The following is a 21647-nucleotide window of genomic DNA, read 5'->3' on the forward strand; positions in this document are numbered from 1 at the left end:
CCATGAAGACAGAGGGATCAGGGTCTGAAACATGCTCATCTCCGGCCAAATCCTGAAAACCCTCAGCCCGAAGAGCCACAGAAGGCAAAGCTGAAAGGCTCCTTAGAGGACGTCCCAGCCGACCCCTTGCTCCCCGCAGTGCCGGGGACTGAGGCGGAGAAAGCGAAGTGGCTTGCCCAGGCCTCTCACAGAGCAGAACCGAATCCTCGAGGATCCTGGTGCCAAATCCTTAGAGAGCCCTCAATGGAGAGAGCAGGCCTCTACCTGCCGTGGGAGTGGGTGCAGAGCTCCGCCTGTGCAGGAGCCGTGGCGAGGAAGCACGCCGCGGGCCAGGGGACGCACAGGTGAGGTCACTCCCGGGAATGGGGGTACGTACCGACACCCAGGGGTGGCTCAGGATCTGCCCCGCAGTACACCGCGCTTCCACGTTGACCTGAAGCATCTGGCTGATTAGTTCCTGGAAAGAAATGAGGAAGACAACAGAGGTGACAAAAGGGCGACAATTCCAGCACAAACACAGAAATCCGAGTTTGCACCAAGTACTTCAAGGAACAGCCTGCACAGCTGCTCAGCCACTTGAGCTGAAAAACTCTTGTTGCCTCCACTCCCAGCGCCCACCAGGCGGGTCCGCAGGCACAGCCGCCGCACGCGGGCAGAGCGAGAGGAAAGGTCTCTCCTGAGCCCACCTTACGCCCAGATGTTCTCTCCGAAGAGTTCTGGTCGTTGCCACCCTCCCACAATGCAACACTGCGCTGCTATTCCTCTTGGCAATTCAGTCTGTCTCACGAGTCCACCCCCATGTTCCGATGGTGCCTAATGCGTATTTCTTGAATAAACTAACAAACATTTAGGACTTAAAGGAGCAAAGGAGGATGGCGGACGCCCGCTGGGAGGAGAGCCAGGCCAGCTTCCAGAGCCTGGTTAACCGTGTCCGAGATGATACTATGGAATGAACTTGAGAAGAACCAAAGTCAAGAACAGACCTGGAGCTATTTTTTTAAATACATTTTTTATTGATTTCAAAGAGGAAGGGGGAGAGAGAGAGAAACATCAATGATGAGAATGAAGAGAGAGGGAGAGAGAGAGAGAAACATCAATGATGAGAATGAAGAGAGAGAGAAACATCAATGATGAGAATGAAGAGAGAGGGAGAGAGAGAGAGAAACATCAATGATGAGAATGAAGAGAGAGAGAAATATCAATGATGAGAATGAAGAGAGAGGGAGAGAGAGAAAGAAACATCAATGATGAAAATGAAGAGAGAGAGAGATAGAGAGAGAGAGAGAGAGAGAGAGAGAGAGAGAGAGAGAGAAACATCAATGATGAGAATGAAGAGAGAGAGAGAGAAACATCAATGATGAGAATGAAGAGAGAGAGAAACATCAATGATGAGAATGAAGAGAGAGGAAACATCAATGATGAGAATGAAGAGAGAGAGAAACATCAATGATGAGAATGAAGAGAGAGAAACATCAATGATGAGAATGAAGAGAGAGAGAGAGAGAAACATCAATGATGAGAATGAAGAGAGAGAGAGAGAGAAACATCAATGATGAGAATGAAGAGAGAGAGAAACATCAATGATGAGAATGAAGAGAGAGGGAGAGAGAGAAACATCTATATGAGAGGGAGATATGAATCGGCTGCCTCCTACAAGCCCCATGTTGGCTGAGGACCCTTGGACATGTTGAGCCCACAGACAGGCCTGGAGGGTACCTTTGCAGAGTCCGTGATGTTATCCCAGTAGGGGGCTGGGAACTCGAGCTTCCCGGCCAGGATCTGGTCGAAGAGGTCTTCCTGAAGATTGTTCTCACTGTTGGCGACAAAGAAACAGAAGCAGAGCCAAAGTCACCACAGAGTCTCCAACAAAACACTCACGGGAAGGTGGGAGAGGAGTCCAGCCTCGGGATTGGGCATGTCCCATCTCCACTGCACGTGTGATGACACTTTTCCCTTTAGACATGAACAGTGAGCTTGAGAACACTTCCAATGGCCTTGAATGAGAGAGAGAGAGAGAGAGAGAGAGAGGGGGGGGGGAGGGGGGGGGAGAGAGAGAGAGAGAGAGAGAGAGAGAGAGAAGGAGGGGGAAGGAGAAAAGAGGGAGAGAAAGGAGAGACCCACAAAAACTCAAGAAAGGTGCGGAGTGGAGTGGGTACAGCTCAGCTTGGGGAGATGAAGGAGGCCTGGAGATGGATGGTGGTGGTGGTTGCACAAAACTTTGGAAATGTGCTTCATGCCACGGACCTATATACTTAAAACGGTTAAAATGATCCACTTTGTTATGTATATTTGCCACAATAAAAAAAGACAAGAAAGCCCTAGCTGGTTTGGCTCAGTGGATAGAGCATCAGCCTTCGGACTGAAGGGTCCCAGGTTCGATTCCAGTCAAGGGCACATGCCCGGGTTGCGGGCTTGATCCCCAGTGGGGGACGTGCAGGAGGCAGCCAATCAATGATTCTCTCTCATCTTGATGTTTCTATCTCTCCCTCCCTCTCCCTTCCTCTCTGAAATCAATAAAGACAAAAAAAAAAAAAAAGAGACAAGAAAACATGGGATCCACGAATCGTATGAATCCTCATTCCGGGAACAAAAGCCACCTCAGCGTCTGCCTCACTGCATGGCTCCTGGCGGTACGAGTGGAAAAGCAGTGAAGCTGAGTCAGATCTCCTTGCCCTTCCTCTCCCCCTTCTCCCACCACACAGCCAAAGAGGAGCGAAGCGGCCAACCTGTGAACAAGTCACCCAGAGGCCAGAGTCGGGGCTGGACAGTCGGGACATAATTGGCTCCCCCTGGGAGCCTGGCGTCCGGGAGGAAGAGCCCATGGAGGACGTCAATGAGAATTGCACAGGTTGAAAGGAGCTCTCCTCGCCGCCCGGTGGGCAGCGTCCCCACCTGCGCCTCACTGTCACTACCTGACGGTAACGGTGCGCTGGCTGGTGCCTAACGAATACATGAGGACTTGTGACAGAAAGTGCCGGGAAAATGCAGCAAGCTGACGTCCCCAGCCCGCCCCCCCCACCCCCCGAACCTGCTTCTGCACAGCCACAGAGCCCCTCACCTCATGGCCCGCCCATGGCCAGAGTGAGAACAACGTCCTTGCCTTTCAGGGTCATCACCAGGCCCCAGCAGAAAACTCAGCACGGACTGTGGGAGTCAACATCACAACCCAGTGGAGTCCAGTCCCCTGGCAGGTGTACAGCGTTTCTCTTAGATTTCCAGCACGACCCCTGCAGCCGAGTGCGCAGGGTGCCCACGGGCCCGGCCCCCAGCCCTGCCAGAGCGGGCCAGGAGTGTGGTGTCCTTAGAGACAGGCAGTTAGGACAGTACCCAGAGCCAGACTCCGGGGCGGGGAGAGGACGGGGCTATTTCATTCTTGTTCTGTGAAAAAGAGTAGCGTCTTTGAGGTTTGCAAATATCCATGACATCTACCCAAGCCCAGTTCAATGCACGGCTGCTGGCCACAGAGCCTGGGTCCGCAGACACCCTGAGAAGCTAATGTCAGCCTGAAAACCGGGCAAGGCACGAGATCCCCACCGCTCTCCTGAAAAGCGGTTTTCTTTGTGTGTGGACAGACTGTTGGTTTCTATTTGTGTGTTGTTGTCTTATTTTGTTGTTTGTATTTTTATTTAAATATATATATATTTTTATTGATTTCAGAGAGGAAGGGAGAGAGAGAGAGATAGAAACATCAATGATGAGAAAGAATCATTGATTGGCTGCTTCCTGGATGCCCCCTACTGGGGATGGAGCCTGCAACCCAGGCATGTGCCCTGATCAGAATTGAACCCAGGACCCTTCAGTCCGCAGGCTGATGCTCTATCCACTGAGCAAAACCGGCTAGGGCATGTATTGTTGTTTTTTAAGTTTTTTTATTTATTGAGTTTTAGAGAGAAAAGAAGAGAGAGGGAGAGAGAGAGAAACATCTATATGAGAGGGAGATATAAATTGGCTGCCTCTGACAAGCCTGAAATCCCGGGAATGAGCCCTTATCAGGAATTGAACCAGCAACCTTTCAGTGCACGAGACGATGCCCAATCAATTGAGCCACACCGGCCAGGGCAAAGTGTTTCTTTCTAGATGTCTAAACATTTTCTTTCCTTTTCACTTATTTCCTTACTGACTGCACTAGGCTCAACTGTCCTTCAAAATAAGTGAAGGATGCACCTAAGACATAATGAGGTTCTACAAAAACCTTTAGAAAACCAGAGGACCCAAGTAGACAGTATTAGAAGCTATAAAACAAATCACCTCTTTCCAGATCATCCCCTCCATCCCTCTCTATGACTTCAGTCATCTCCTTTTCTTTTTTTCCTGGAATCTCAAGTGACTTATATTCTGTTAATACATATGGCTTTTATTTTGTTAATAAACAGCTAAAAAGTTGGAAGTGAGTCTGCAGCATTCATTCCGGTTCTTGGCACACATAGCCTGAGTCAACAAACAGAACCATGGAATGTCCTGGCAATTAGGATTCACCCCGAGCGTCCGTGCTGTGAACCGCCAGCGGTTCAGGCTTCCCTCACTAAAAGAACAGAAAGCGAAAGATAATTTATCCTTCTTAGTAGTCACAGAAGAAAAGCCACTCTGAATCTACACTGGATTTATTACCATATGTATACGCCACAATCTGGCTAAGGTGCTTTGGGGCACTTATCCTAAAACAAGACAGCCCCGAATCAAGGTGCTCTACATCTAAAAATGTGCATTAAGAAAAACCTCAAAAACAACGAAAGAATTTGCGTCCATTCTCTCTTTTCAGTGATGAGTCAAGGCAACGTCAAGGTCAGGTTAGGTAACCTGAGGATGTGGGTGAGCTGTTCTACACGTGATGTCCAAACATTTCACTTACGGGCTGTGCCTGTTTTTAAGAGAAACAAACAAAACAAAAAAGTCTCAGTCTAGTCATGCAAATACTACTTTCTGTCAGTGGCCCTAAAAACACTTGCTTAGGCAATAACTGTCGGTTGCCTCTAGAAAACCAATATTCTGGGGTTGAGAAGACGGAAGGAAGAATTCATGCCAACCTAAGACCAAAGCCTGGAAGAAGAAAAGGGAGAGACACTAGAGCTAAAGAAGCGGAAACGGTAAACCGCACGCAACAATTTCAATTAAAAGGCTGCGGGTTAAAATTACCCTGGGTGTAAAACAAAGACAACGTTTTGAAATATCTGTTTGAAGGACTTTCCTTTTAGGTACACATTTATGCAGACCATCTATTTTATACCAGGGCCCTTTATCATGATTTACGGGATCATTCCATACTGTGCTCCCTGTGCAGTTTGAACAAAGTCAGTCCTGGGATCTCTCCAGAAGGTCTCTGTGCTGTGACGATGCTTCTGTAACAAGCACTTCACATTACAGATTCCCCTTCATCACAGCATAGGAAAGACAGGAAGCATTTTCGTCAATTTCCTAAGTAAGCTACCTGGAGTTGTGGGACCGGCTTCTGAGTATAATGTTTAAGGGCTTTGATTAGCCAGGCTTAACTCCAGATCCTACAAAGAAGCTACTGTCCACTGGGTATCAGGTCACAATAAGCACATACTTGTTTAATGTGAGCCTCACTTTCGTTAAAAAGTAAAAAAGCAAAGTCCAAGGAGAAAACTCCCCGGCTGCACTGACAAGTGGAAACACTAGAGGGAGTTGTGAGCACACATTCCTCTAACACTGATCCCTCCCTGATACCCTTTTCCCATTGGTCTCCACTTGGGTCAACCATCACGGAGGGGAATTACGCTGTAACTGGCCCCAGGATCGCCAACTACCATAACACACTACCCTCCACGCTTCACTAGTTCCCAAAAGAGGTCGTCGCTGAAACCAGCCAGGGCACCGCGTGATTGAAAAAATGGCCACAAATGAGTCCCCTCCCTCTAAGTATAGGTACTTAACTCTAGGCTTGGCTGTTTAACTTCACTTGGCCAACAGGACACAGCAAATGTGAGGCAAGCGGAGACTTGGAAAGTGCTCAGACAGAGGCACGTGCCCTCATCTAGCTGCTTTGGGGAATCCGGAATCCACCGACATGGGAGACCCAGGCTAGCCCACTGGAGGCTGAAAGGCACACAGCCAGGTCATATCTGTTATCCCAGCTCCGTGGTCGGCAAACTGCGGCTCGCGAGCCACATGCGGCTCTTTGGCCCCTTGAGTGTGGCTCTTCCACAAAATACCATGGCCTGGGCGAGTCTTATTTTGAAGAAGTGGCGTTAGAAGAAGTTTAAGTTTAAAAAATTTGGCTCTCAAAAGAAATTTCAATCGTTGTACTATTGATATTTGGCTCTGTTGACTAATGAGTTTGCCGACCACTGTCCCAGCTGACGCTGAGTCAACTAGCAGGCATGTAAGTGAGGCCATGCTGGACCGTCAAACCCCCAGTGAGCCAACCCAGGCCAGATCAGAAGACCCACCCAACTGATCCACAGAACTAACTGACAGCCCTAACAGTTGGAGTCATTTGTTATTCAGAAAATGTTAAGTGATAGGTGCCATAATCCTACAGTCCGTGCAACCCACCTGGGCAACGTCTGTGATGGAAGACCATGATGCCGATGGCCAGACAGAAAGCTTTCCACCTGCAGAAACTGAACCCATGCCACGAGGACAAGGTCCCACTCACTTCTACGCCTTTCCCTAACGCTTGTGATTCCCAGCCCTCAACTGAGCATACCCCAACGTTCTGTTTATTTTTCTTGATCCATATTCTTGTGATGTGTGTCTTGACCCCTAAGACTCTCAAAAGGAGACGCTGACACCTCTGTGTCACTCCCATGTTCACGGTAGTGTCCGTAAAAACGGTCAACTCAGCTGAACATCGATCATTTCAAAAAGGTAAAACTTTCAACTTTTCTGAATGTTTGAAATCTTTCATAATATGATGGTTGGGTGTGGTGATGAAACAAGCCTGTTTTTCAAATATGGACCTAACACCACACTGTCAATACCATGACCTCAGAGGATATGTTGTGCTCACCATTTGATTCCTGACATTTAGAATAGCTCGTAGCACACAGCAGCTACTCAACAAACAGTTGTAGAGTGAGCAAAAGAAGAGGTTAAAATGTAAGAGAGCTCAAGAAAGCCCAGAAGAAAATCAAATGTGCACCAATAGGTAAACTTCTGCTTCAAAGTCACTCCAAAGAAGGAGACGGAACTGATCAAAAGAAGTGCTGAGGGCGAAGCCCCATGTCAAACCTGTGCACACTCACTGCTGAGTAACAAGCATGCCGTGCCCTCCGTGACACACCGTGACCCGCTCTGCTCCCAGGGGCATGGTTACCAAGGACTCAATCCCTTTGTCCCCAGGCCTATTTTTGCTGAAAGTGTCTGTAATTCTACTCCCCTAAGTATTACGTGAGTGGATAAAATGAATGTTCTAAGTTCTCTGTTTCGATGAGAACTAGGTTGAATGCTTTGGAAAATGAGTGGTCAAAAAACTGTTTCCAAATTAAGTAGGAGAGACAACTATTAAAAATTGGAAAAAGGTTTTCCTAGAAGGATCCGATTGCTTCGCAGGATCTTTAAATCTCACTCCCCTTGGAAATAACTGGGAATGGAAACTGCAGACACTGGACGATGGGTGTGGTTTATAGAAGAATGACCACACAGCAAAGGCCCTGGCCTCACAAGGGATATACATGAACAGGTTGTAGAATAAGATAAAAAGTGAGAGGCAGGTCTCTGTAAGTTTTAGCTGGCATTGTCACTGACCAGCTCTGGTCCTGACTGCCAGGAGTAACATCTGCTTCCTGATCCAGGGAGAGGGTTTACAATTCAAATGTTGTACTGACCTTCGGAATGGCGGGAATCCACAGAGAAGTATGTACGTGATCACGCCCGCCGCCCAAATGTCCACCTTCAGGCCATAGCTAGGGAAACAAAGTGGATGAAAGGGGGAGAAATAATGATATTACCCCCAGAACCCTCCACATTACCCGAGTACTTGGCTTTGTGAGAAAAAAGGGCCTTTTCAGTATCGAACTGTCCATGTCACGTAGAGGAATTCACTGCCCTTTGGGCAAAGGCATCTGCTCTTCTCCAAGTCCTAATGACAACCTTGGGGACACTGCCATGTTCCCAAGACCAGCCTGGGGACAAAAGTCCCGGCCCAGGCCCAGGGCTCTTGAACGTAGAAGCACAAACTTACGTTCCCAAGATCATAGTCACGGTGCAGGTAAGCCGTCTTCTCTCCCTCCCTTCACCTTCTTGGGAGTCACGTGAAAACAGGGGAGGAGGCCCCAAATATACCTTTCCCACCAAAGAAGGGCGCTAACCCAAGCCACCAGGGGTCTCACCCGGTTTCAGCGATGATTTCTGGAGCCACGTAGGTTGGTGTGCCACAGACTGTGTACAACGGCCCTTCCACCACGGTGGCCAGCCCGAAGTCGCCCAGTTTCAGAGACTTGGTTCCGTCGGGATACTCGCACACCTGGAACAGAAACCAGCCGATTGTCACACGTTATTTTTGGTCTCAGTGATTCCAAGAGGGGCCTTGGAATGAGGTAGAAATGGCACAGATATACTGACCAATAAACTCAAAAGAAATCTCTGCTTGTGATAGTAACACTATGATTTGTCTTTGATGCTTTGAAGCCCGAATGTTGCTCTGGAGAGATTTTTGCATGCTTGCGTGGAATTTGAAAAAGACATTTCCTACCTCTGCAAAAAAAAAGGGCCCTACCTAGGAGTTTACTGAACACGTGCGCATGCTCACACAGCCGGGAGGGATGCTCACCTGACATGGCTTGAGAGGCCTCTCAGCCTGGAAGCGGGACCCTGGCCTCACTGCGTGCTTCCCAGAGGGAGGTACTCGAGAGCCTCGGAAATGTGTTTAAGTGCCATTAAAGCACTAGTTCTCTAAGAGACTTGTATGTTTCATTTAGAAAATAAAATTAGGACTTGTTCTCTGCAGAGTCAATGATGAATATAAACATTACATGGGGGGGAACCTTGGAAGTTTAGACAGAAAATGAACGTTGGAATCAGACAGCTTGAACGTGAATAACCAAGCACTCCCCTCATTTTCTGGCTGTGTGACCTCCGAGAGTCACTCACCCTCTCTGAGCACATTCCCTCTTCTGCGAAATGGGATGATATGGGATTGGTGTGAAGATAAAATGAGAGCAAGCTTGGATCAGGGCTCTGTGAATGTTCCTTCCCTCGCCTGGAAGGCCTGGCTGGTTCGATCAGATAACCATGGTATTGGAAAAGGTCTAACAATGTTGCTGAGATGTCAATGTTTTTGCTTAAATTGAAGCAACTTTTCTAGACAGCATTTCAGCAACATGTACATTTCTTAACATCATTTATAACCTTTGGTCCAGTAAACCTACTTCTAAGAACCAACCCTGAGGGAACAGAGATGGACCCTGAGGTTATATACCAGGACATCAATCTCAGACTTATCTTTTAAAAATCTAGAAGCAACATAAATCATGGTACATCCCTGCAATAAAATATTATGCCATCACTAATAAGCACATTTCAAAAAATATTAATCATATGGACACACTCACCATATTACATAACATAAAAAGGAATATTCAACATTTTATATATGTGTGTAATATAACACACCAAAATGTTTAGTGTGTCTATAGGTGTTAACACTGAGGATTACTTGAACTTCCTTTTACTTTTCAGTAGTTTCCAATGATCATGCATTGGTGCCATGATTAGGAAAACTTTTATATGTAGGCAGATTTTCCTTATGGGACCAAAGTCTGGAAGCTACATCCTAAATGGATGGATCTGGAAGCAATCCAGCGTGTTTGAGAGCACAATATAGGTTTGACTATAACCTTTAATGTGCTCTCTATCTGTCTCTTGGATGTCCATTCTGAAAAGCCTGAGTTTCAGAGACTAGCTGCAAAGACCTAATCTGGACTTGTGTGACATCTTCTCTATTTTCATACTTTATCGTTTGCTTTCCCTCATATTTTACTATGAGCTACCCAGATTTTCACCCAAATTACTACTTATGAGAGGAGGTAAAACATTTAGAAAATTATGTTTTTTCAAGATAAGCATGTTAACAACATCATCCATTAGTCTGATACTTAAAGAGGCGAGTGATTTATACAGCCCTCAATAAAACACATCAAGGGCCTCGGGCGCCCCCATCTTAATGACCCCCAAATCTTTACAGGAATTTCATAAAGGGTGACCCTGAAATGCCGTCTTTCTGTGGGATGTCCCCCTGAGTTTGAGAAGACAGTTTTTCACCCGGTTTGGATACCCGCCTCCACGTTGATGTCCTCCACGCACACCCAGCACACAACTGTAGGACGTTCAAGTTTCACAGGGGCAGCCGCGAGGCCTGGAGCCCCTCACAGACATTCATCATCCCCAGTCACCCGGACTCAGCAGGACCATATTCAAAGCTCCTAATGGTTTAGCCTGAAGCAACAGAACCCAGGCTCAGTCCTGCCTGGGCCGCCTGTCCATCCATTATGCCTAACGTAAACACGGGTGAGAACACGCGGGTGGAGGAAATTACAGCCAGAATTTATGACGCATTTACCAGAACCCAGACGTCAGGAAGAAATTCCCGAAGTAATGGCAGCGATAAGAACATTATAAGCAACATTATGATTCCAAACGCACGATGAGAGTTTAAAAAAAAAAAGTTTCATTAATGTCATTGTTATTTTGTTTTTATAACTTTAAAATACACTCATTAGCTACGTTTTTTGAAAAATAGTGTTTATTTTAGACATTCAATTTAGGGATGCCTAGGGGTCCTCAAGGGTTGTTGTCAGACCCTCAGGAGTCCCAGAAGCCCCGTTTTTCACAGCCCCTGTGAGGAGTCCCCAGCCGGTCAGAGGCGGGAGCAGAAATAGGAAGGGGCTGAACAGTCCATAACCGCCGAGTTATGTCTGAGCAAGTGGTGCTTCTTGGCCAAACATCAAAAGGGAAGCGTCATCAGGGGCAGACGAGCCTGAAATAATAATATTTTATGAGTCATCTCTCCCCAGGGCTAGACACAGAGGCAAGTGTGTGAAAGACAATGTGAGTACATTTCACATCTCCGCTGGAGACTCTCTTCAGATAGGAAACATCTATCTACCATCGGTCTATATGCACGCGCGCGCGCACACACACACACACACACACGCACACACACACACGTATGTCCCTGCTTTAAGAGGCTGATTCGCACACACACGCACGGGGTCTGCATTACCAGTGTGAGCTGGAGAAGGAGGCGAGTGCCCGGGCTCCAGGCGTTCTGTCTGGCAGAGCTCAGTTCTCCCCGGTCGCCCGCATTCCCGCAGGACTTGGGAGGTTTCTATATTCTCCCTGGACCGCTGTCACCACCCCGCGGGACCATCAGGAAGAGAACTGTTGCCTCCATTTCACAGATGAGGAAACTGAGGCACAGAGAACTCTCGTGAGCAGTGGATAGCCCAGTGCACATTATCCAACCAATACCACTGCCGTCCTAGGGCAGTCTGCTCTGCGGAGCCGCAGGCCTGGCAGAGCCCCCCACACACACGCAGGGATTCGGGGTGCATTCAGACAGACCCCGCTGTGCGCGCCGCAGCCCCGCCACGGGCTGCGATGCCGGTGAAGAGCGGCTCTCGGAAAGCGCACATAAAAAATGTGAGGAATGCAGATCCCACAGACGCAGCGAACGCCGCATGTTCTCTAAATAAAACGTCCACGGGATGATTTAGAAGGACTTCAAATGTGAGAAACCAGCCCTCGGCTCTCCCGGTCCCCGGAACTCCTGGAGAGCGGGATTTATCACGGCCGCACAGTTAACTCTGACAGGGCACCGCCGGCCGTAACTCACCCGGCAAGGGCCACCGCCGCGCTCCCTGACACGGCCACCGCGCACCCCGAAGGCAGGCCGGGTTTAAATTACGGCCCGGCCCGGCTGCCAGAGGAGGGGATGCAAATCAGATGTCTGCTCTGGCGCTTAACGAACAGACGGAATGGGTCCTGGAGCAGGAAGAGGCTGGCAGTCACTGTGTGTACTTTCAGCGCCACCGGCACGTCTCACCCTCGGCCTCAGCCCCGGCCGGTGCCCGCCTGCGGGCGGAATCTAGCCTCTGCTCAGTGGTCTGGCCGGGATTCCGAAGGCAGACACGTGTGTTCTTAGACACGCGCAGCCGGGGGTGTCCGGAGGCTGGCCCCGCGGCCCTTCTTCCCGTTTCACACACTGGCTTCATCCAGACATCGGTGTGGTCACCTTTTTCTTTCTCCTCCCTTCTGGGTAGCACAAGGGGCCTGGCCGCACAGACGAGGAGCTGGATTCCGATGTCCCGGTGACATTCTGGGGCACACCGCCTGAGACGTCACGCCCTGTTACAGCATCTCCCCCTGATGCATTCATTACACTCTTTCAGATTCCGAGACTGTACATGCACTAAAAATTGTGAGCGGAAAAGAGAAGGAGAGGCGAGCGTGGACTCAGGGAGCTGGGAAACGGACACGCAGGTCCACAGGAAGGTCACGAACGCCCCGGGCAGCCTCCTGCGGGGCCCAGAGCTGCGGCTGGGGCTGGCTCCACGGCAGCCCATGGTTCGCGGGGGCCTGTGGCTCCTTTGTCCACAGGGAACGTCGATCACTGCAGCACTGGGGTGAAGGGGCACGGACGGCTGGGAGAGATCAAGGGGGTGGCCTCACTAACACCACAGCATCTGTGTCTGGCCACACTCGGGGACAGTCCTGGCACCTCTGCCGGCAAAGCCCTTAGGCAAACCCAGCCAGACGGCGGGGGAGCCTGGGCCTGCCGTGCACCGCGAGGCCACCGTGGGCGAGACGCCTGTTTGGAGGAGAGCACACCACGTCCTCGCCTCCATCCTGAGGCCCAGTTACAATGCGGTCTCCGTTCCTCCGAGTCCCTAAGACTGAATCCACACTACATCCGATTTTACCGAGCAAGGATATTTCCTTCCCTAACAGGAACATACAGAAACAAAACGCAGTGCCCTCCCGGCAGGAATCAGTCAGAAAAAAGTCACACACTTTCAAATGGACGTTCAGAAGTCGTCAAATGGTATTACCCAAAGGGGAAACCCACTGTGGACGGGCAGGAAGCCCCCAGCATGGCCTCAACGCCTGTCCATCCAGGCACATTCCTTCCAACGATTGTCTGCGTGGTGCAAGCACGACTCGAGCTGTGAAGATGCGTGCCCCAGCGCCAGCAGCTAGCTAGCCGAGGGACCGTCAGCCAATCTCCAAACATTTCCTGCACATCCACTGTTCAAGGCCCGGGGATGCTAGGGTAACTGAGACACAAACCTTGGCCCCACTGGTGCTTACGATCTAGAACAGGAGACAGACGAGTAGAGGATAAAATCGGCGCGCCCTGGCAAGTGCAGCAAAAACCAGAGGTGGCCACCACTGACTCTGCCCAGGGCTGAGGCCAAAGAAGTCGTGCCTTTGGCTCAGTCTCACAAGATCAGTGTGTCTGTCACAGTGCTGGGAGACAGGGCAGCGCAGAGACCAGTATGGACGTAAGCAGATGCGGTATAATGCTATTGATAAAGTCAGTTTTAACTAACTACGGGGAATGGGGAAGCCTTCGTCGAGATTAACATGATCTAGAACACTCAAGTAACCTCACCTCCCCAATAGTAATGATGATGACAGCTCAGCCCTGAAAGGTAGAACTAGATAAACCACCTGTCTTGTGTATGTGTGTGTGTGTGCGTGTGCGTGTGTGTGCTTGCACAACTCCCCAGTCAGCCTCTCTACAATTCCTCTACAATGTAGACACAAGGATGGGCTCCATCAGCAAGCTTTGCTTAGTCAGTCAAGCCGCCAGGAAGGTGTGTTAAAGGTGGCTTGAAGGTTACTGCCACCTGGTGGGATGGGTGGGGAAGGGCTGGTAACAGAAAGGAGGCTGGAAAGGTAAATGGACCAGATTAAGCAGCACTTGGAGCCCAGCCAGTGTGGCTCAGTGGTTGAGCATGGACCTATGAACCAGGAGGTCAGAGTTCGATTCCCAGTTAGGGCGCATGCCCGGGTTGTGGGCTCAACTGCCAGTGGGGGGCGTGCAGGAGGCAGCCACTCAATGATTCGCTCTCATCACTGATGTTTCTCTCCGTCTTCCTTCCTCTCTGAAATCAATAAAAAAAATATATATATACTAGTATATATGTTTTTTAAAGAAGCACCCTGAGTGCCACAGAACACAGTTCTTCTGTGGAACAATGGGGCAAATGAGACTTTTCAGCAAGAAAAATTAGCATCTCTGGGTCTCAATTTCTGTATCTCTGAAGCTGAGATGAATGGACTAGACGTCCAAAGTTCTGTCCAGCTCATAAACGGACCCTCATGTTCTCACTCTGTCTCCCATTTATTCTTCAGACTATTTTGCCTCAAAAGAATTTCCCTGTTCACCTTTCTTCAGTCAGGACCGTCAACAAAACGGAAGTGAAAGCACATTTTCTAACGTCTGATAAACAATACATGCAGAAATGCAATTCAGTTGAGGAAATACATTGATATTTGGTGGTGACTGACTTGCGTTAGACTGGTTTTCGAAATTTAAACTCTCTCAGTCCCTTGTTGCAGGACTGGTCACAGACTCTCAAATGTCACTGTTTGCATGTGATTATGGTCATTTTAAAGGAAGAGAGGCATGAGGTGGGACAGAAAAAGCAGAGGTGGCGTACCAGGAGGTTCTCCGGCTTGATGTCCCTGTGCACAATGCTGAGGCCGTGCAGGTACCTGAGGGCGTTGGCCAGGTTGTACACCATGGCACTGCCATCCCGCTCGGTGTACTTGGTTGAAGAGGTAATTGCATCAAAGAGGTCTCCACCCTGAAGGACACGAAAGAACACATCAAAATATCAACAGTGGCAATCCCATGAAGGTAACAAAGAAGGTCATGGGCCTGGAGTCGATTTTTTTAAATGCTACTAAAATGGATGATTGTGAATAAAGCTTCAAGGTAGCAAAACACATTTCTGATTAGGTCCTTGAAGAATACGGTTAAGTCTCGGGATTTGGCGCCAGGGAAACCTCTTGAGAGCTCTCCCCCTCTTACCTTGACCAATTCCATCACCAGGAAGAGCTCGGTGGCCGTTTCCATCTCCTCCACCAGCATGATGATGTTTGGGTGTTTCACTTGGCGCAGGATGGACACTTCATTCTCGATCAGGTGCTCCTGTCAAACAGAGGGGTGGGGGAGGTGACCAGACGGCCAGGACCCCTGCCCTGTCTGTACCCCGGAGGACATCCGTCTGTAGGGCTGGTGCTCAGGGAAGCAGCTCCCTCGGTGCAGACACACCCAACCCTGGCCTCGCTAGTTCCCACAGGGACAGGTCAGGGTGACATCTCAGGGTCATTAACAAAAAGAGCAGGCACCCTTCAAAACAGCCCTCCGCAGGGCTCAGGGGGGGCCGCCCTGGCACATACAACACACGGCCTTCCTGTCTCTTCACGGCCTCCGACACCTCAGGGGGCTGTGACGCTATGAACGTGCAGGCACACGGCCCTGTGCTTGTACTTCAGCTGGAGCCACGTTTTAATCCCCGTTTCCTCGGAAACAACGACTGGGCATAAAAGGAAACGGCATGCTTGTGGCATAGGACGTGGGCGTTAACATTTCGTTCACCAGAGGATGTTCCTGATGACCTTGTATTTCAGAAACCAGGAAACATACCTGCTCATGGGGACCATGATTCTGATTTTAACCCTCCTCACTTCTCTGAAAATACCACCCGATTGTCCGGCCTGGTGAGTCATGTATTGGGATCCGCACTGCAGCAACCACTTTACTCACGGCATGAAGGAGTTATTCTCCACACGCAACTAGGAGTCATGAACAACTGCTGCTCTATTTTATCAGGAGACATGAAACCCCTCAACAACGTCACTCCTGACGGTCCTCATGAACTACAATAATGAATTATTTTGAATTTGGGGTACACTCTGTAAAATTAACAAGCTGCCCTCTGACACATTCTATAGACACCATTTGCTACCTAAACACACACATATATGTATATCCGTGTGTGTGTGTGTGTGTGCGTGTGTGTGTGTGTGTCCCTTACACTGTCCCTTGAGCCTCTGCTATCATAAACGCCAGAACTAAATTTAGTGATGCAGTGGGAACACAGTTATCTTATCTCTAGTTCAGGATACTGTTTATGGTTCCTCTCTTATCTTCATGCATCCGTGTGAACGTGTGTTTTCACCGTAAGCCATCTCAAATGCTTTTCTGACAACAGTTGGAAGTATAAACGGTAACAATAAGTAACACGCAGGGAAAATCAGTTGCAAGCGGCGGCACAGGGTGGGCTGTGTTTCTTGAGCGTGGAATGCCCTATGCTTGTCCAGGTCAACACTGGCCAATGACGGCGCAAAGGCTAACCGGAGGCAGGGGAGAGAAAAGAACCGATGCTGACCAGGAATCCAGACACTGTTTGTCCATCGCTGTGCAGGGTGCTTGTGCAACATCCTCACCCTTTATCCTTTAGGACAGTGCTTTGAGGCAGAGTGCAAACCCCAGGTTCCTGACATCCAAGCCCATACTTTCTGGGCTCCACACCGTCACCTTTCCAAGGAGACTGCTTTAGTAAACGTCAGGTTGGAATTTTTCAAAAGGAAATGATAGCTGCACAGCCGTACACATTTAATTCCTCCAAAAGACAGGAACGAGAGGTTGCATCACAGCGAACTGGGCGGCCAGGCGGACCCACACCAGGCTTGGAGCAGGAAGGAAAACCTGTGCCCTTAGTGAGCAGGGCTGGGAGCAGAGTGAGCTGTACTTTCCTGAACACAAAGAGGGAAAAATGAATCCATTCCACACTCTGTGAAGCCAGGATAGCTGTCGCTACCACTGTAGTAAAAGAGGCATTTTTAAAAAATGCTAAATGGATATATCACTTCAGTTCTACCTCCTCCCCATTTCCACCCAAGTTGGAAGAGTCTGTAAATTGACCTCTGTTTGTGATGCTAATTTAGAGTGATGCATGTAAAATGATCCCCATCACCAGGACCCAGGAACTCCCTCAAATTGGAGTTGAAATAAGATGTCTACCACCTAAGGAGACTGAGCCTCCCCAAAGTTGTCTTTTCCCATGAAAGGCGTGACAGAAAGGCTTCTGGGCCGTCATGGAGGACTTTCCCCTGGACGGCCGGCAGTGCTGCATTTCAAACAGTGCAGCAATATTTTCTCTGCCACATTTGTTACCTCAGATCACTGTGTCCTACTTGACAGCGGGCTGGTATTCTAAGCACAGAGCAAATGCTGTTGTTGGGATGTGGGAGCTGTTAGCCTTTGTTCCCAGCCCCTGACTGCGCCTGTGTGGTTGTCTATGAATCCACTTTTAAGCGAATCACCATCAGTAGCAAAACAAAAAGCAATGCATGAAAATCTCTACAAATGTTATCTTCCCATTTCTCGTGCAACCCATAACTTATCTTCGCTCCTAATACCTAAAAATACTCTCTAGATTTCATTTTCCAGGAAAAGATTTCTAAATACAATAGGAACACCACTTTTGCCTTGAACTGCACTGAACTAAACATTGTTCGACCATCTACCATTATTTATGCTAAGTGATTCATGGTTCCGACTCCGAATAATTTACATATGAATCATTTCCTGGCAGTGTGCCCTGGTTCTGTGTGAGTAAATGACAAGGAAACTGCTAACTTGGCAAAGGATACCCCGCCTTATCTCTGGCTGTGGAGGTTTTGAACGTACAAAAGAGATAGAGATAGATAGAGAGACAAAAGGAGGAGGAGGAGCAGGAGGAGCGGGAGGGAAGAAGGGAGGGAGGGAGATTAGGGAATAAACAACTCTCCCAAACCAAACTAATCATCCTGTCTCCACACTTCCCAGCCCATAAAACACACACAGTCCTTTCCTCCAGTGCCCTGTCTCATTGAAGGAACCTGGCTGTCCAGAGCAGACAGAAATCCCGCCCCCCCCCCCCCCCCCCCCCGCCCCACCACCACCACCAAACCCTCCCTCCCTCACTCTCCAGTACAGCTCCTGCATCACCAGGTCTACCTTCTCAATAGCCACTGGATCCATCCACTCACTTCCATCCCCAGTGCCATCTCTCACGGAGACCTCTAGGCATTTGCACAGGTACTTTCTCCGTCTGGGATGTTCTTTCCCCCCATCTTGGTGAATTCCTGTTTATTCCTCAAGACCAGCTTAGATCTCACCTCCTCTACACAGCCTCCCCTGCTGGGTGAGGTAGCCTCTTTGCTGCTCTCAGGGCCCTCTGTGCTGGTTCCCGGCACAGCCCCTATTGGCTGACCTGGAGACTTTTGTTTATCTTGCTCTCCAGTAACCGGCCCAGTGAGTCCTGAAGTGCTTGAGTGAGTGAGGAAACACATTGCGCATGGCTCTTGAGGGGCACTGGCTTCACAGCTGGTATCGCTGTGCCCTCTGAGTATCGCTGAGGAGGATGCAGTCAGAGAGGGATGTTTAAATCACCGTCTGTGATTCCTGTGGTGGAGCTGTGTAGTGGATTGAATAATGGTCACCCAAAGAGAACAAGTCCCTGGAACTTGTAAATGGTGCCTTATTTGTATGTGTATGTGTGTGTGGCGGGGGACGGGGAAGAAGGGCTCACAGATGTGATTACGGTTTCTGCAAGAGATCGCTCTGGATTAGCTGGGTGCCCTCACAGCTGGCCTTAGGAGATAAGAGGCAGAGGGAGGTTTCCCGCCCAGAAGAGGAAAATGAACACGCAGGAGAGGGAGTGAGGTGAGGATGGAGGCCGAGGTGGGAGTGATGTGGCCAGAAGCCAAGGACCACCATCCGCCACCAGAAGCCATTCAGTCAGAGGCGAGGAGCAGGTCCTCCCCAGGGCCTCCGAGCTGTGAGAGAATAAATTTCTGTTGTGGTAAGCCACCGAGTTTGTGGTAATTTATTCCAACGTCCTTAGGAAACGACTACAACATTCATTTGGATTTATGTCCTGTCTGGGCTCATAACACGTGGATAATGAATGCAAGGCTGTGGGAAGGACCACTTCTAAGTACCATAACAGAAAGCTCAGAGCTTCAGACACTGTGGGAATTCAATACATATTCATTTAGAATGAATATTATTTAGCATATTAGACATGGAAGAATTCTAAAATTTACAAACACCACAGCCTTCTCAACAGCCTCCATAAATCTGGCCCCAAAGCTTATCTTGCAATACCCTCTTGCTCAGAAGGTCTGAGCATGCTCTCTGTGCGTGGGGCCTGTGCGTGGGGCCTTTGCTCAGGCTGTGGCCACAGGCAGAAGTTCCTTCCATTACTTCCTACTGAAAGCCCGCCCACTGCTGGGAGCCCAGCACAAATACTTCTTGCGCTATGGTGACTTCTCTGATGGTTTCTCTCTCATATGCTTCCCCACAAACTCCCCAGTATGCAGAACTGGTATTCATTTATATGCTAAAATACCCTACTTGTAGCTCAGTACCTTGCACACATCAAATTTTAGGTAAACTTACCTAATAATGCTCATGGATATTGCAGACAAGTAAACCGAAGAGCAGAGAGGTTAAGAATGTTTCCCCCGGGTTCTTATTACACGAACAATGGAATAAATTTAACTTGGAGAAGGAGCATGATAGACTGGCCAATGTATAGGCTGAGCAACCAACTAGCCCAAAATTCCTACCCCTGCTCTGCCTCTGCTATCTAACCCGAAACTCTGTCGCCTTTTATGTAAAACTGGAACATCTGCCGGCATCATTAAAGCAGGAAGGCCAACTTGTTAGTTTGAAAGGAGGGTAAAGTCTCAGACTTCTCACACCTTTCGTGTGTTCCTGGGTTTTATTTTGAAATGTGCATCTCCCAGAGAAGAGATTAAAATGTAACATTTTAATCTTTATTGTTGACCGTATTACATATGTCCACCTTTACCTCCATTGACCTTTTCTAGTATATTTTTTTGATAGTGAGGACCAAGATCAAAACAATGTACTGTTTTAGGATTAAGGTTTCTGAAAAATGGCAGGGGAAAAAAAAAAAGCTTACAAGTGTTTCCTGCACTAGTTTCACAGGTTTATTCCTGTTATGGACTTGGCAAATCCCCACTTCAATGCCCTCAGCACAAGAATCATCTTACTGAGGTTTCTCAGTTTCTTTTACAAAGCAGTTATGTATACTGTACCTTTCCACAACATTTGGCTTTGTCTATAATCTTCAGGGCAAACTCCTTTCCGGTGGCCCTGCGGAATAATCAGAGGAAGGCCTTTTAAAGCTGTAAGTCATAGATAAGCTAGTGCCATCCTCCCCATTTCCTCCACAGCACAGACCCAGGGAGGACTGTGCGGCCTGGAGTCCGGGAGAAAGGTACCCCCAAAAGGAAAAGAAAAAACCCCGAAGCCACACTGCCCATCTCCTTTTTTACATAGTGAAATAATTTACATTATGAAATAATTTACATATTAAAAGTACTTAAATCCTGGGGTATCCGACATGGATAAAACACTGTTGTTTTTCCCCCCCAATACTTAAACCTCAAGAGAGTTCTCTTAGAAGGCAGAATAAAATTAGGAAAAATGATTCAAAGTAGCTGAAAAACTTCCTATTGCCAGTATGTCTTCACATTAACCTATGAGTCCATCATTCCAACCTGAAAAGTCCCCAGACTTTCAATATCCATTTCTCAGCTCCAACTCCATCTGGGGCCATCTTCGCCACACCTCCCGATGCCCGCCTCTGGCACCAGAGAGTTCATGTACGTGGACGCGCGACTCTTGTTATTTAACATTTAATCACCTTTCCCATATTTTAATCTGAACCCGCCAAAAGATATCTTTGCATATAGGAAAACAGTTCAACAACGAGCGTTTCAGTAGTTCTGGAATATAGCAGCTCCGACAAGTGGTCACACTACCCACCAGTGAGGCCACCTTGGAAAATAACTTTTATTTAAGTTGCTTCCCTATCACATGAACCAAACCCTGCCTCGGATTTCTGACGGGTCTTTAGAAGTCCTGTTTTCGATGCTTCCCTTGTTGCTGGGGTGGCACTCTGTGAAGCAGACAGAGCTAAGGAGAAGGCTGAGAGGACGGGGGGCAGGGGGTGGGGGGATGGGAGGCACCACTACAAGGAGGTGCAGCAGAATGGACAAGCAGTGGTTGCCAGAGCTTCCTGGAAATTCCCCACAAAGAGTAAAAATACTACTGGGAACAGGCAGGGAAGCGGCAGGCATATAAACACAGGGACTAATCTGAGTCTTTTCCGGTTTGATGTTGTTTTCAAAAGGCCTGCAATTTGAAAGAATGCATTTCTTACCACTTGAGAATTCAGGACCTTAAAATAAAGCCGGACACACACAAATATAATTCTAATACAGGCAACAGTCTAAACACTGTTCTTCAGTGGAGTCCGAGCTCATGCATCCTGAACTACTGGTCTATGCAGCTGAGTATTAACTGAGAGGGTCACTGTGGGGATTCAATGAGTTACACCACTGAGAACCGTGCCTGGTACAGGTAAACGAGACACGGGATTTTAAAAGAATACATCTTATTCTTTCCCAGTGTTCTCTGGCTCGTGGATGAGACATGATATAGTGCTCAATCCAAAATCAAAGCCGGTGTATACTCTATCGGTATACATGTGTTTTTTCCCTGACAAACTGCCTGTGGGCATGCAAAACAGCTGGTGCCAAAGTTAGGCTCTTTCATAAAATATTGTGTTCACTTCGGTAAGAATAAACTC

The 21647-nt window shown here is 48.5% G+C and overlaps 1 protein-coding gene across 4 annotated transcripts in view; it reads right to left on the reverse strand.

Annotated features, from left to right (window-relative positions):
- Window positions 1-21647, reverse strand: part of DCLK2 (doublecortin like kinase 2) — a 140156-nt gene that overhangs the window by 10057 nt on the left and 108452 nt on the right. For all 4 annotated transcript variants that reach the window (XR_013813607.1, XM_079772873.1, XM_079772872.1 and 1 more), the window contains exons 8-14: window positions 20089-20146; window positions 15002-15121; window positions 14628-14774; window positions 8292-8425; window positions 7788-7865; window positions 1717-1813; window positions 377-457 (exon numbers count right to left, since the gene is read on the reverse strand). Coding sequence is in view for 3 of the 4 variants with exons in the window: in XM_079772873.1 (XP_079628999.1) it covers window positions 377-457; window positions 1717-1813; window positions 7788-7865; window positions 8292-8425; window positions 14628-14774; window positions 15002-15121; window positions 20089-20146 (715 nt within the window). In the remaining variant the exon portion in view is untranslated. The remainder of the gene's footprint in view (window positions 1-376; window positions 458-1716; window positions 1814-7787; window positions 7866-8291; window positions 8426-14627; window positions 14775-15001; window positions 15122-20088; window positions 20147-21647) is intronic.

The sequence above is a fragment of the Cnephaeus nilssonii genome, assembly GCF_951640355.1.
Source record: "Cnephaeus nilssonii genome assembly, chromosome: 5".
NCBI classification, from domain to species: Eukaryota; Metazoa; Chordata; class Mammalia; order Chiroptera; family Vespertilionidae; genus Cnephaeus; species Cnephaeus nilssonii.